The sequence below is a fragment of the Hydra vulgaris genome, chromosome 09 (assembly GCF_038396675.1).
Source record: "Hydra vulgaris chromosome 09, alternate assembly HydraT2T_AEP".
NCBI lineage: Eukaryota > Metazoa > Cnidaria > Hydrozoa > Anthoathecata > Hydridae > Hydra > Hydra vulgaris.
Genome location: NC_088928.1, coordinates 47330642 through 47347468, shown reverse-complemented (window position 1 = coordinate 47347468; position 16827 = coordinate 47330642). Strand labels below are relative to the sequence as shown.

General features: G+C 30.6%; 1 protein-coding gene across 3 annotated transcripts in view; it reads right to left on the bottom strand.

Annotated features, from left to right (window-relative positions):
* LOC100210354 (uncharacterized) overlaps positions 1-16408 on the bottom strand; it is an 86045-nt gene extending 69637 nt beyond the window's left edge. The window contains exon 1 of one of the 3 annotated variants that reach the window (XM_065805909.1): positions 16234-16408. In XM_065805909.1, the coding sequence (XP_065661981.1) occupies positions 16234-16236 (3 nt within the window). In that variant the 5' untranslated portion in view covers positions 16237-16408. Of the gene's footprint in view, positions 1-191; positions 247-16233 lie in introns of those variants that run through there. The other 2 variants (XM_065805910.1, XM_065805911.1) reach the window with 2 other exon arrangements.
* Between the last annotated feature and the right edge of the window lie 419 nt (positions 16409-16827).

The window sequence follows — 16827 nt, the reverse complement described above, 5'->3', positions numbered from 1 at the left end:
AACCCGTTCATCAACTGCAAAAAAGCAATCCCAGCAGCCCAAACCAACTGTGAGCAGTCACAACATTTAACTCATGACCGTTTCTCTATAGTCAACAGCTCGCCTTCTCCTACTTCACAAAACAATTCTTTCAAACTGTTATGAAACTGCTTTTACACAAACGCCACATCTCTAAATCCGAATAAACTTACCGAAATTGCCTTGGTAACGTCCCTCTGCGATTATGACACCATTTTTATCACTGAAAACTTGGTTTGACAAATCCTCAGCACCTGCTCTTCGCAACTAAAATATCTTATACATAAGATTGCTCTAGTCGTGGAGAATATATAGCCATATATTTCAAGTACAGCATTAACTCCAGCAAAATTAACTACTCTCATTTACATAAAGGTTTCAAATGCAATTTCTCATAACGGATCTGGCTCGAACTTAAACTCCCACAAGAATCTTTCCTTATTGGCTGCATTTATTGCCTACCTATCAATAATGCTCTGGCCTTTGACGAAATAGTAAAAATCTCCAATGCGAAAACAGCCGTAGAAAACAAAAAGTTTAGCGATCTAATAATCACTAGTGACTTCAACTTTCACAACGTCATATGGCATGACGACTGGACCAACACCACTGGCGCCAAAACTACTTTGGCACTAAATTTGCAGAAATCATTTTGAACCTACATCTACATCAGCACGTAATCAATCCTACCTTTATCCAAATCAACGGTCTGTTCAAAAATAAACTAAACCTCGTAATTACCAAAGCCATCAATAGAACAAACCACATTACTATCGGTCCTCCTCTTGGTAGCACCTCACAAGGCCACTGCACTTTGGCATGGCAACGCCAGTTAGCCAAAAACGTCTACAACCCTCACCGTTTTAATGGCTCAAAATTTATATATAGGAAAGGTAGTTACGATAATCTAAACGAGAAACTCTCCCAAGTGGATTAGGTTAGTCTAACTAAAGATCGATATGCCGACAAATGCTATCAAATCTTCTGCGAAAACTGTGTCAAATGCTCTGACGAATTCATTCCACGGGCCACCTCCAAGTCAATCAAACGCAGGAAGCCTTGGCTAACCAGTAAATTTCTTTTCCTAATCAAATGTAAGAAAAATCTTTGGTAACTCAGCCACAACAACAAATGAAGAATTGTCCTTCTTGTCATAAAGTATAACCAAACTCGAAACCTCGTCAAAAAAGCTTCCTGCATTGCAATTAGAGCTTTTAAACATGACTTAGTAAACGACAAACTGAGCCCTAAGCGTCTATACTCCTATGTAAACAATAAACGCGCCGTCAGTAACCAAATAACTTCTGTGCAAAAAAGAAAAAAAAAATATCTTCGACATATTTTCTTTATCCTGAACGAAACTTTAATCCACATTTCTTGTATAGTGGGTGTTAAACAAATGTATAAATAAAAAATAAAATAAAAAAACTTAGTTACATGGTTCATAAAACATTTTTGGCTCATAAAGCATAATAAATACATCTATAATAAGATGTTTCATAGGTTTTTCTTCAAAAGTAACGGTTCCGCAATTTAATGTCGTGAAAGAATTTTTTCCGACAAATTTTTATTTTTATCATTGTTTCAAAAAGTAAATTTTTATATAGTTAATACTTTATGATTCAGAAAATAACATTTAATAAATTGCACTTATGACAGTTTGCACTTATGCCAATGCTTGAAAATTCTTTTTTGCCAGTTTGCATTTGTGCCAGCTTTTGCAACTGCTTTGCATTTATGCCAGTTTGCGCTTATGCAAGCTCGCACTTACGCCAGTTCGCACTTGCACCATTCGCACTTATGCCAGTTTGCACTTATGAAATTTGGGCTTATTCAGTCGTCCCACATTTTTGTATATAAAGATATTTATTTTTTACAATTCTATCCATTTAGTGAACAAAGTTTAATAACAGATTTCAAAACGTCGTTTAGCGAAAACGCTTGTTCCGCAAATGATACATCTGAAAGTGCTAATTTCGTATGTAAAAAAAATTTTCAAAATTCAATTTGCGAAATGCTATAATTCGGAATGAATACTTATGAAATGAACATCGGCAATTTTAAAAGTTTTGTTTATTTCGGTACAAAAAAAATTAATTTCTCGTTATCAATCCACTTCAATTACAGCTTTCAAAAGTTACAAACTACATTTCAAATTTTTATTTTCAACGCAAAGGTGCTATTTTGACTTGACCGCTATTTTGACTTGACCACAATTTTAAACAATTTTTGGGTTTCTTTTCTCTCTATCTTATCTATTATGCCTTCTTGGTTAGTTAAGAACTAGCTCATGTTCTGTTGGAATAGTAAATAATATTTGGCTGGTTTTTATCTGATGATTTCAAAATGCTCTTGGTTTTTACCAAATCTAGTCAAAAAATTGACACCAATGAGTACATTCGAATCTTAGAGAACTATGTCAAGTTCTAGATCAATGACCACTACACTCCAGACAATGGTGTTTCAGCTAGATGAAGCACCCCCACATACGTCCAGCTTCAGGAAATGCTAAAACCTAGGTCAAAAGAGTTACACTGGTCAAAATGGTTACCTGGATTTCCAGATTTTCTATCTTTTGACCATTCAATCTGGGCATATCCAGATTGAATAGTCCAGGGCTTGTCAGGCTTGAAGGCTGCAATAAAACAAGATGCCCAACGGCTTTATTGTTGGGCATCTAGATATAGCCAACGAGCCTCATTTCAACCAGGAGTCGAATTGAAGCTGTTTTTAGTTAAATCTCTAAGTTTTATTAAAAGAATAACTTGATTGACCGTATCAAATGCCTTCGATAAGTCAATAAATAAATAGTGAAGCTAATATTTTCATAACTTTTAGCAATTTGCTCGTTTAAACTATTGCTGTACCGTTTAAACTATTGCTGTACCGTTTTAGCTATTGCTGTACCGTTTAAACTATTGCGTGTTCAGTTAAATTTTTTGTTTGAAAGCTAAACTGTTTTGTATAAGAAAACTTTGTTTTTAGTAAAATGGTTAGAGGTTCTTATAGAAATTACACGTTTGAAAGCTTTTAAAAAATACAAAACGTAACAAAATAATTTTTATAGTCAAATATTTGATGGTTATTTTTTTAAACTGGGCATTCTTTTATTAATTTTAGAGCTTCATTGAAAATCTCTTTGAAAGTTTATTGAAAGTTTTATTATATGGTTTACAGTTTACAAATGCTATTTTTGTCCAAAATAACTATATTTTATTATCTTAGTTCGATTTCTTTAAGAAACCTCTTTCAATATCTAGGATTTTACTTAGTATTCAATACAAAGTCATAACTTTAAACTTATTTAATTTTGATTTCAAAAATACATTTTTGGCATTTGCTTTTGACATTGCTTTTTTTTGTTATTTCAATTAGAAACAAAAGTCTTTTATTGTTTAAAAGACAAAAAATAATTCCAATTTATTTTAATGTGCAGTGTAAATACCAGAACTGGATGGTAGTGCAACTAGGTTTGCTTATTCCGCTACATGTGGACTCTCTATTTAGGTAGCGGAGTTAAATAAGCGGTTTCTTAAACAAAATATGGTAGTTAACTGAGGTCGCAACCCAAATGTGCCATTGGGATTTTTTCTCATTCTTTTCTGAGCTTTATCTTAACTTAAAGTTAAATAACGACTTTCATAAATATCGCAGTAGAATACCAGCAAGTTTTCTTAGTTAAAGTGCAATTTTAGTCATTAACTATAACCAATGTTTATTGCGTTTAGAATTTCAAAACCTATTAGTATCATGTGTTTCTAAAGTTTCATTTTTCTATAATTTCATAAAGTAGTGAACTATATGTGGTCAAGAGTTACTAGTTTAAAATATTTAGCGAAAAGGTAGCAAAAGTGTTGTAGCAGTTGTTGGTTACTAAAGAAGCGAAAGGTAGTGATAACCCTTTGTTTTTATGCTATGTGTGAGTGAAAGGTTATGATAGCACTTTGTATATGATAGCGACGCTCAGCTCTGATAAATACTGTACACTTTTAAAAAATATAAATTTTTATGAAGCATTGAAAAAACCTTAGCGTAAGCATAAGTAGATCGGTCATTATGTTTGATATTTTCTGAACGGTAAGGTAATAGTCATAAAAGTTTGATTGCTTTTTTTGGATAAGAAAATAACAATTTTTTTAAAATACAAAAGCATAAATACAAAAAGTTAAAAGAAATACCCCTAAATATGCAATCCGCAAACTCCACTTAATATTTCCCCTGTTTACCTGCTGTTAGTAGTACTAAAGTTTACTCTTACAAATGTTTGTACATAACGTAATATAGATGGATTTTTAATATTTTTTCAGTATTAAATGTTTCTTTTTACATTTACATTTTAAATTTCTATTAATAATAAAATTCTATTTATTTGTAATTTATTTAAATATGATTTTTATACTTGCGTTTTTTGATATTTTTTTGGTTTTAAATGGAAAATCTTTCAAAATTTTCACTATATGTTTTAGAGAGTAAAGAAAATTTTAATTTACTTTTTACTTTATTTCAGAATGTTTGTATGTATATATGTGTTTGTATGTATATAAATGTTTGTATGTATATATGTGTTTGTATGTATATAAATGTTTGTATGTATATATGTGTTTGTATGTATATATGTGTTTGTATGTATATAAATGTTTGTATGTATATATGTGTTTGTATGTATATGCGTGTGTTTGTATGTATATATGTGTTTGTTTGTATATGCGTGTGTTTGTATGTATACGCGTGTGTTTGTATGAATATGAGTGCGTTTGTATGTATATGTGTGTGTTTTTATGTATACGTGTGTGTTTCCATGTATACGCGTGTGTTTGTATGTATATATGAGTGTTTGTATGTCTATGTGTGTGTTTGTATGTATATGTGTGTGTGTTTGTATGCAGGCGCGTACTGATGCACCGGAATACCGGGAAAATTCCGGTAGGCTCTCTTAAGAAATATAAGACCTGGGCCCCCTACCAAAAGGTAACTGTAGTTTCAGTGAAATTCAGTAGTTTCATTTCATAATCACATTTTTTTTAATTTCTAGAATATTACATTTCTTTAGTAATACAAACTATTAAAATAATAATTTAAATAAATTGAAAATAGTTTATAATGTTAAAATTATTTTAGATTTGGTGTAGTGAACCTAATTAATGTTATATACTTATATATAATAAAACAATAATTTTAAGACAGGACTTTGAAGCTAGTACACCAAAAAGTCATTGTAAAAGTGGCCTACTATTGAAATAATGAGATATGGATATGAGTGGAAAAAGTATTACATAATAACTTATTAAACTATAATTGCTATTGGTACCTATATTTTCCATTTATTTAGCATTGATCATAGTAATTAATAATATAATAAGATGCTCGTTGTCGAACTTCATTTAATGGAACCAAGAATGATTACAGAAAGCCATTTATATATGTGCAAATTTTATTTGCACTTTATGAAGTTTCTGTTACTAATGATTTTTCAAACAGCGCAAGAAGTACAGCTCAAAATTTACTTAACCGATCGACCGATCAATATTTACTTAACCGATCAAAATTTACTTAAACAATCGACCGGTCGACTTAACCGTTATGAAACAGTATTAGCAACCATTTTTTTTGCAAATATTTATGTTTACTACTGGTCTATCTGATTACCTACAAACATCTGGTTTAGATTATATTTAAACATGGAAAAAAAAATTAACGGAACAATAAAGTCTTTAAAAGAAAATTTTTACCAGTCAGTGCAGGAGCAAAAATGTTCATTAAATTTGTATCCAGTGTAATTTGTATCCAGTGTAATTTGGGAAGGTGACGTCGGACATTGATGTATAATTAGAACTTCATGAAAAAAGAAGAAACGGACCAATCCAAAACGTTATGGAGAAAATTCAAGTACTTACCAAAACATAGGAGATGTAGATACTCCCGAAAATGTTTTTAGAATTAAAATATTTAATGTAGTTATGGATAATATTATTGCTTGAATGGAAATATAATAGACTTGAGTTAGAATGTAGATTGCCTTAGAATGTAGATTTTTTTAAAATTAGAATGTAAATTGTTTTAGAATGTAGGTTGCTTAGAATGTAGATTTTCGGGCGGTAAAAAACTTTTATGGGATCTTGAATTATTTGATCCAAGAAGGTTTGAAGAAATTGCGAAAAATGGAATTCATTCTGAATTTATTCATAAAATTTATGAACTTTTACCTTATATTGATAAACATAAATTAGGAGAACAATTACTATCGTTTGTGAAATTCTGGCCTCAAATATTCAAAACTGATATTAGAGATGTATATGGCGTTTACCAAAACAAAAACAGTTTGTAAGAAGATTCACACTTTCAGAAGATTTTGAATACTCTCAGGAAAATGATAATAATAAGTGTACAAAAAAAAAAGAGTAACTCATGTTTATTGTGCGTGACAAATGTTATTTATGAATTCAATTTGTACTTTATAGCATAATGAATTATTTGAAGTATACAAGTTTCTTTTAACAATTCCTCTTACTCAGGTAACGTGTGAATAATCGTTTTCGAAACTTAAAATTTTAAAAACACGTTTAAGTAGTTATTTAATACAGGAATCAAAAGGAATGTTTTTGATTTGGAATCATTGTTTTTGATTTGGAATCATTGTTTTTGATTTGGAATCATTGTTTTTGATTTGGAATCGCTGTTTTTGATTTGGAATCATTGCTTTTGATTTGGAATCATTGCTTTTGATTTGGAATCATTGTTTTTGATGAACTGTGAAAGGGAATTTTTGGCAGACATTACACCGGATCAAGTCGTCAACTTAATTTGTGAAAAAAGTACCGAAATGTTAAGAATTTTGAAAGTTTAGTTTTTAGACATTTTATTGAAGTATGTCATCTATTTGTACATTATTTCCTCTGTATTAAACTATTTTTTTAATAATATACTATTCATATTTTATTATTTTTCAAGATCAATCAAGATCACTTAAATAAAAATAATTATGTTAATAATGTTGTGTATTTATTTTTATAGAACTTAAATAAAAGTGTTGATTTGGTTTTGTTATTTAGGTTCATGTTAATTGTATAGTTTTTTCTTAGTCTAAGAAATGTGTAGATAACCTGGCTATTATTGTAAGTATTCATGGAACCCATTGATATTAGTAAGTATATTGTATATAGTAAGTGGGCCCTAATTATATCCGGTATGGAAAATAGACTCAGTAGGTGCCTGTTTGTATGTATATGTGTCTGTTTGTATGTATGTGTGTGTTTGTATGTATACGTGTGTATTTGTATGTATATATGTGTTTGTATGTATATGTGTGTGTGATCATCAATTCTAATTACATAAATAAGATTCAGTGACTCTACTAATGATCGTTAAAATAGTAAACGTGAGATATGATATTTATTTAAAAAATTATTTTGAATTTTCGCAATAATCAACCTCTCGAACCACTCAATCATTTAATTAATACAAGCACTTCAACCACCGTAATGCCGTAACCAAAAAAAAAAGCAATTTAAAAAATTTAAGTTCATTTTTATAGCGTTTCTCTGAGAAAGACCTCGTGGAGTTCTTCAAGGTACCGCGTTCTTTAGTGTTATTCTTTATTTCTTACTGACACTTTTTCTTGAAATTTTTTCTTTTTATATATTTGAATTTTAAATATTATAATAAAGAATAATAAGTAAATAAAAATAGCAATAAAAAAAGAATATTTGCATATCAGCATGACGTCATTTTTCTCATATTTTCTCCATATCTTTCAACAAAACATAATACTTCTTTAAGAAAGTATTATTTTATATAGATCTTTGAACAGCCTTGTCTTTGCATAACATCTTTACGACGTTTTGTAGATGTTCTTTAAAAGAATTTTTTTTCTGTAAACTTAGATCCCGAAAAACCTTTGGACAAATTATTATTCGCTTTGGAAAATATTGAGTTTGTAGAAATCGAACTAAATATAGGTGAATATAACTCCTTAGACTCGAAAAAGTATTAGACAATCTGAAAGGTGTTGTGTTTAGGATTGCGTTAAATGCATCAAGCGTCATTGCAATTTGAAAATTTTAAAAATCAATGGTGTGTGGTGTATGGTGTGTATTTTCTACAATTTGACTCTGCCTGCCATCCCTGGCAACAACAACAATGCTTTTACAACAAGCCGAGAATTATAAGCAAAAATATTGTCCCAAAAATCTTTGCAAAAAAAAATTCCATGATGAGTTTTAACACATCTATGATGATGAGATGAGAACACATCTGAATAATTTCATCTACTAAAAATTGATTTTGTAATGATTCTTTCTTAACAATCTCTTTGTGACATAAAAGATGTTTTTCTAAAACTTTTCTATCTTAAAATTAAACATGTACTGCAACGCTACAAGTTAGTGAAATAAGCAAACGCCATGTTAGTTTATTTCACTAATTTAAAATTTTAACAAAATTCATTCAAAAATCCGGCAGTATTATAAAGTATCAAATTTTAGATGAACAAGTTTAGATGTATAGTTTTAGTTTTAATTCTTGTTTAATTTAGGGGATAAAAATGACAAAGTGTATTCGTTGCGTAACAGTGCACACTGGACAACATTTCACTTTTTTCTAAACTATTGTAAGAATAAATACTAACTAATAATATTATAATAACAAAAAAACTGAAAATTTAAAATTATTTATTAGACTTAAAATAAATAGTTTTGTTATCAAAAAACAAACTAGCTGAGTTTTGGCCTTAAACATTTAGGTAAAATCTGCACAAACGATTGCATTTGTTATCATTTTCCTGTTAGAGTTTTGTTAACTTAACTCCATGTTAAAATACTCTGTGAATTGATGATTGCGATAAAATTATTATATATTATTCAATATTGGAACATCAACAATATTTAAATGTTTTTGAAGTTCCATTATTTTGAGGTCCACACAAAAATAATTTTTCTCAAGTGTTACATAGTATACTTTTAGAAATGAAGCAACTACAAACCTGGGAACGTTTATATCAATATTAAATTAGGTTGCCTTGCAAAAAACTACAGTGATTAGAAGCTGGTAACAAAAAGTATTTTTTAAATTCTTCCCAAACGTAGGACAGGCTACTGAGTTTTAAAATATTACAAATTATACAAAACTAGATTTAAATTCATCAACAGATTTCATACATCATCTAGCAATATTTTAGTGTTCAAAAGTCATGACCATGTAAAATGTTTATTTTCCAAAAAATAAGAAAGTTATAAATTTGATTTCACACTTAAAACTTTCTAAACAAACTGCCATTGTTTCTTTTATCAAACAAAGTTCAGTTTAACACTTAGACCATCAAAATGGTCCATATAAAAATTATATTTTTATGGATCAATTTGACAACACCAACACCAATGGACGTGACAAAAACTTTAAAAATACCCAGTCGGCACAACTAAGAAAAAAGTTACGCTTTGTTTCTGTTGCGTGTTTAAAACAAACACGAGTTTATACAGGTTTAAATTCCGAAAAAGAAAATAGATGTGCCAATTGAGTAAGAACCCAACTTATTACGTTTTCGTAACAGTGAAACCATTATAAATTTAACTGGCGTTTATGGTAAATAGTAATAGTTAATTTCACGGAATGAAAACCATTCTTGGCATTTGTTATTCTTTTTGTTTTAGAAAGTTTTAAACGCGCAACACAAACTAAGCGTAACTTTTTTCTGGGTTGTGCCAGATGGGTAGTACTAAAATTATTTTTATAAATCTATTATAAATCAAAGAAAATAAATCTGTTATAAATCAAAGTTTATTTCAAATTAATAATAACTTAAAATATCATCTAAGAGTTAAAATGTTATACAATAGGAGTAAGTTCCAATAAAAAAACAGCAAAGTATTACCCAGTAGAGCCATCTGCACCCACCATTTAATACATTAAATTACTTAATTCATATGCTTAATAAAGCACAAGTAGTTCATTATTAGTTTTTGTTCCATATTTAGTTATATAATCAAGTGCTTGTTCATAACTCTTTGACTCTAAAATTGTTGATGTTCCATTATTTTGAGGTCCACACGAAAATAATTTTTCTCAAGTGTTACACAATATACAGAGCCGTCTCGAGGAGGGGGGCGTATGGGGTGTTTAGCCCCCCTACTAAATTTACTAGTCGGCATATTGGACACCAGAGTCGGCAAAATTGGATCTATTGTTGGCAGTTGGCAAATGTCAGCTAACAGGCATTTTTTTTTTTTTTTGATCTCAGTCGGGAAAAAAGTTTTTTTTGGCCTTAGTTGGCAAAAAATAGATATCCTTTTTAAAATCTCTTCGGGTCCTGACAATAATAAAACTCTTGAAAAAAGCTCTAGCTCTAGAAATAAAAGCAAAAATTTTCTCTCAAAGGTATAAATTTTCATTTCTTGAAAAAAATTTTGTTTTTGTTTTTGACTATCCATAATGTTTTATTTATGTTTAAAACTTGTGATATTAGTTATGTGTGTTTGCTAAAGTTTCTGGTCTAATCTATTCTTAGTTTGTGTTTTTTCATTTACTCGAGTAAAACTTGATAAAATCAACATGCCAAGGTATAAGTTTAGTAGATAATTTTTGTTACATTTGTGGTGAAATAATATTTTCCTCGCAGAAAAGAACAATGACGCCTCCATTGCTTACCAGCATTACTTTGGTACGAAGGTAGGATAAGTCATGGGCTCCACATACATGATGTAGCTCTTGCTCGGTTACACTACAAGAATGGTTGAAAAATAAAAAAAGATCTTTGGCTTTTGCTGTTTCTATGGTATGAAGGGAGCCTAAAAACCATACAGATGACTGCTATTTCTGTTTGACCCCACCCATTAAGACAGGTTTGTCAATGAGGAAAATAGGAACAGTTAAATATCCGAATCTTCCATCTGCCATTCGATCTATTCCGTATTCGGAGAGCTAACCAGTTTCTATCTCACCACAAAGTTGTGAGTTAGAAGCAGAAAATGAAGTAGAAATAGAAGAAAACAAGCTTTCCGCAAAAAAAAGCTTTTCCAAAAAAGGCTTCCCACCCAAACCTTCTGACCCCCTTAAGGGATGATAGTATGTACCTAGAGGATCAAAAAATAATAAACTCAAAATCACTGATTGGCGTCCGAGAGAAAATTACATTTAAAGTTTATGCTATAAATAAAAAGGTTCAAAGAAAATAAAATCAGTTGTATTAAAAAAAATTTCTGTATTAGGTCAAAGTGACTCTGCATACATAAAAAACAATGTAATTAAATTCACTGTCAACAAAAAAAACGAAAAATCTTTTTTATTTTTTTTTTCTGGAGTCAAGCAAACAAAGCCTTCAGAGTTTTGTAGCGCAACACAAACCTAAAAGTTGCGTAAAATTCTGGGAAAAGACATATATATGTTTGTTTACATTTGTGTTTTTTAGATTTGTGTTTATTTAAAACAAAAAACATAGTTTTTCATGACAAAAGGCCTAAAATGTATCTGCTTTCTTTGTTTCAAAAAAGCTTCTAGAGCACTGACTGACAATATGAAACGCAGATCACATGTAATTTTACAGAAACAGATTAATTTTCAAGACCCAAGAGTCCCTCTTGGTGTATGTGAGGCCTGTAGATCATTACTTAGAAGATGTGATGAAGGTCAGAAGGTCACTTTGCTAGAACTTCACAACTTCAATTCAATCAGTCTAAAAACACTGACCAGAACTTCAACCTGTGGTTGCGAGATTTGCTTAACTGCAAGACTATCTGGAAAAACTAAGCCTACTTTTTTTTGAAAACTCATCCAACCCAGGACCAACCAAGGTTACAAAAGTTCAAAATACTGTAGAGAAAAGATATGGAAAATGCTTTTTAGTTATTGGCCGTGGTTTTGCTCATGTATGTACAAAGAGTACTCTACACAAGAACTTGGTTGAAGTCACATCAAAGGACAGACTTACTGCTGAAACAGTTGCAATGTCAGTCATTTCTTTATCTGAAGCATCTCCACATGGAACAACTCATCTCAAACAAGCACAAGGAGGCAGTCCATTTCCAGTCCTTCAAGATAAATAATGTCTATAATGTGATTAAGAAATATAATTGGTTTGTATAATAGTTGAGAATCTTGACAATATTTTGTAATTTGTTTGCTGGTTCATCACGATCCAAATGTCTCTTTGCAGAAAAAGAAGTCCTTGGTGCTGAAGACTTAGCAAAAGTACAAATGAACCATGGTCTTTCTAACTCTGAGGTGCAGAAACTGGTTTCAAACTTGAACAATGGTTCACAGACCCGCATTGTAGAAAAAAATTTTGCAACTAACTTTCAGTCTTTTGGGCGACAACTTGCATCTGAATTTACTCACACTGAGGTTCTTTTTTCATCAGAAAGCAAATCAGCAGAACCAAAATTAGTTGCACATTGCATTAGACCAAAGTCTCTTCCAGAAAAAACTCTACTCAAAAGAAACATTTCTCAAAAACCACCTTGTGAAAGTGGGTGTAGATGGGGGAGGAGGTTTTCTCAAAGTCAGTTTGGGTGTATTGATTTGCAACAAACCCCACAACATGTCACTAGAAGACTTCTGACTCATCAAACTGCAAAAGATTCCAGTGTCAAAAGGCAGCTTTTACTTGCTGTTTGTGAGGAACTTCCAGAAACTTATGAGAATGTGAAAACAATCTTAGAACTCGTCTTAGTGCACCAAATAATTTTCTTCTTGTCTTGTGACATGAAACTTGCAAACATTATTTGTGGAATTTAGTCACATGCTAGTTCACACCCTTGCTTTAGTCACTCAAAGACTCTTGGATTAATGTTGACAAGTGGCTTTCTGCACTGCACATTCAAATTAAGCCATACCATGGTGGTCAGTTGGCTGGACCAGAATGCAAAAAGATCCTAAAAAACATTGACTTACTTCAACAGCTAGCCGGAAGAGAGTCTGCATTCCAAGTTTTTGGCTACGTTGACACAATGCGAAAATTCAATGCTGTTGTAAAGTCATGCTTTGGCAATGAACTTGACAAAGACTATTCTGAAAAAATCCAAACTTTCAAGGAATCCTACATTGCTCTCAATGGGCCATCTGTAACACCGAAAGTTCACACAGTCTTTCACTATATTCAACATTTCATCAACAGAAGGAAATGCTCTCTTGGCATCTTCAGTGAACAAGGGACAGAGGCACTACATCATGAGTTTAAGCTCCATTGGCAAAGATTCAAACGTTTTCCTGGCCATCCTCAATATGCAGAGCACTTGACCAACTGTCTGGTTGATCTTAACAGTAAGCACATGTGAAGAATGAAAACTTTAAATTAAATTCAGAATTGTGATCAATTTTTAAACTTGTCAATGAAAGAAAAGTAGTATTTTCTCCTCTTATTTTTAGAATTTTATTACCTTTTCAATCTTTTGTGATTGTTTGATGAGTTTAGGTCCTTCAAATTTTAGGCATAAATATGAAATGCAATTTTCTCTCTTGGACGCCAATCAGTGATTTTGAGTTAAATATTTTTTTGATCCTCTAGGTACATACTATCATCCCTCAAGAGAGTTTGTCTGGGTCAGATGGTTTGGGTGGGAAGCCTTTTTTTGGAACTGTGCGCATCAAATGGTCCTGATTTTGTGTTAACAGATGATGTGGCACACAGATTGAGTCAAACAGATTTAAGTGATTTTGTTCGAGATCTTGACTTGTCACAGATAAAGGCAGAACTTCTAGGGTCAAGACTAAAGCAGTGGAATCTTCTCCAGTTTAATGTCACGGTTTCACATTACAAAAAACAACAGCAGAGTTTACTTTCTTTTTTTGAAAAGAAAAATAATCTTGTTGTTTGCATTGATGTCTTTGGATTAATTTATTGTCTTAATTTGAACTATGATCCAACTGAATGGAGATTATTCATAGGCTCATCTAATCTAAGCTTGAAAACTGTATTATTGCAAAATGGAAACCGTCTTCCTTCTGTTCCTATTGGCCATGTAGTTCACATGAAAGAAACTTATATAAACATAAAAGTTCTCCTCAACGCAATTAATTACAATGAAAACAAATAGAAAATTTGTGATGATCTTAAAATCATTGCTATATTTTTAGAAGTGCAATTAGGGTATACTAAATACTGCTGCTTTTTGTGTATTTGGGACAGTAGAGTGAGAAGTTCACATTATAAAAAAGAAGACTGGCTGACTAGAAATCTCAACACATCATGAATCCAAAAAATGTACTTTTTCCACCATTACATATTAAGTTAGGTTTAATGAAAAATTTTGTTAAAAGTATGAACAAAGAAGGACATGCTTTTAGGTATTTAAAAAAAAATTTCCAAAAATAAGTGATGCAAAAATTAAAGAGGGTATTTTTGTTGGGCCACAAGTACGTCAACTTATGAAGGATACTGCATTTGAGGAAAGTTTTGAAGGGGCAAGAAAAGGAAACTTGGGAAGCTTTTAAGGGAGTGATTTGTGGATTTTTAGGCAACAAAAGAGATGATAATTGCATTCAATTGGTAACATTACTTTTTAAAAAATACCATCACCTTGGATGTAACATGTTCCTCAAGATTCATTTCCTCCACTCGCACCTAGACTTCTTTCCCCCAGTTGTGGAGCTGTTAGTAATGAACATGGGGAAAGGCTTCACCAAGTTATTTCTATAATGGAACAAAGATATCAGGGTGGTCGGAATGAGGCTATGCTTGCAGATTACTGGTGGTTTGTGTGTATGGATGCTCCAGAACTAATCTACAAAAGGAAAGCAAAAAGATCACGATCTTGTGACGATATCCTATAATCATGTTTATACCTATTAGCTTGATGATCATGATTTCTTTGTTTAAAACTGTTAGAATATATCTGTAATAAAAAAAAAACCAAATGTAATAGAAAATGTAAATTTTATGTCATATTGCTCTGCTGCAAATTACCTGAAATAAAAATTTATTCCTATTGTATATCTCAGAAACAAGAGCTAATAAAAAATTTTCGTTGTCATTTTTTTTCTCAGCCGTAAGTTAGTATAATTTGAATAAAATTGCTAAAGAGACAAAAAAAAAATTTTTTTGTGTTGCCCAGCGTTATTATAATTATTATATTATTGATATTAATTTAATTAATATCAATAATATAATAATTATCATAACCCTAACAATATAATATATCAATTGTTTTGAGATCCACACAAAAGCATTTTTTACAAGTGTTACATAGGATCAAAATTTTTAAAATGTTGTTCAACTTATTATGAGATAGTAAACTAAAATATTTTATGGATTCATAACCCTTACATTTGGGATTGAAGCTACATACTTTTCGGGGCACTTTTGCTCCCACACACTTGTGGAAAGTGTGTGGTTTTCCTCCACACCGGTGTGTAGCCATCACTCCTATACACAAGTGTGGAGTTATTTTGAAGACTTTTGTGCAAAATGACTTTTTTTAACTCGGCTTCTGACATTCAATCTATTATCCTTCGTTCTTCCTAAAATCACTTACTTATGATCTGCGAAGCGGGATTTCTAACAGTTTATGATGCTCTTTAAAAGAGCATCATAACCCGTTAGAAAAAGTTAATTCGCACAAAAGTTTGTATAATAACTCCACACTTGTGTATTGGAGTGATGGCTACACACCGGTGTAGAGGAAAACTCCACATTTTCCGCGAGTGTGCAGGCTCCAATCACCGATATTTTTTGTAAAACATTCTTGCGGCACAAAAACATGAACATGTTAATATATGGAGTTTTTACAACGTTTGCAAATGTCATATCTGAAACATCAAAAAAAATCTGAGTGGGCACTTGTAGGCTACTTATTCAATTTGATACCTTACGAAAATTTAAATTAACGAATCAGACGTTTACATCATAAAACGTAAAGATATAATCCAATCTAAAAATACAACGTAAAATTAAAAAAATAAAAGTCTAAGTGCAATAAACTTATATGTTTACATTGTCGAGACAACATTGTTGGATGAATAAAATAATTGTTTTAACTTTATACATTGCGTCAATCGTTAAACTTTTAATGCAACTTTGTTTTGTTAATTTATATTAAATTTTTGCCGTGTCCTTTATAATGTATTTATTGTGATTTATTTTGGCATATAATTTACTATTATGAAGGTATATTTGTTTTTGAGGATCTCTGAGTCTCTCCGTTAACAAAATTTATTTAATTTAAAGAGTATAATAAAGAAAAAATAAATAAATAACTAACAATATTTCAAATAACATTAACAATAACATACCATGTTTTATCGTCGTAAAACAAAATTAACTTTTATAGATCTCGTATTGATAGTTGTACTGTTGGAACAAGTCTCGATAGAATATTGTAACAAGAAAAAAGAAGTTGTAATGAAATACAATTTAGTTAACAAAATAATTATGTTGTCAATATAGAGAATTGTAAATTCAAATGTTATATCTTTTTTTTAAATTCGTTATTTTAGGCAAATATTTACCCTTTTTTTAAATATTTGTCTAAATGAATAATAAATTAAATAACAAAACTTAACATTTTTGCCCATATTTACACAATTTATCCGAAAAAGTGGTTTATACCCTTTTAGATAATGTTGCAAATAAAGTTTTTTTCGCAAGTATATAACAAAATAATAAAAAACCTGTTGAAATATAAAACTAATTTTATCAAAAACAGTCGCAATTGTTTATGCATAATTGTCAAATAATAATAATAATAACAATAATAATAATAATAATAATAATAGTTGAGATGGAGAACAAATGGTAAAAGTATAAAAGTTGTAAAATAAACTTATATAAGTATATATAAAGTATATTAGGTATAATGCATATCATCGTTTACAGCTGTTTCTTTT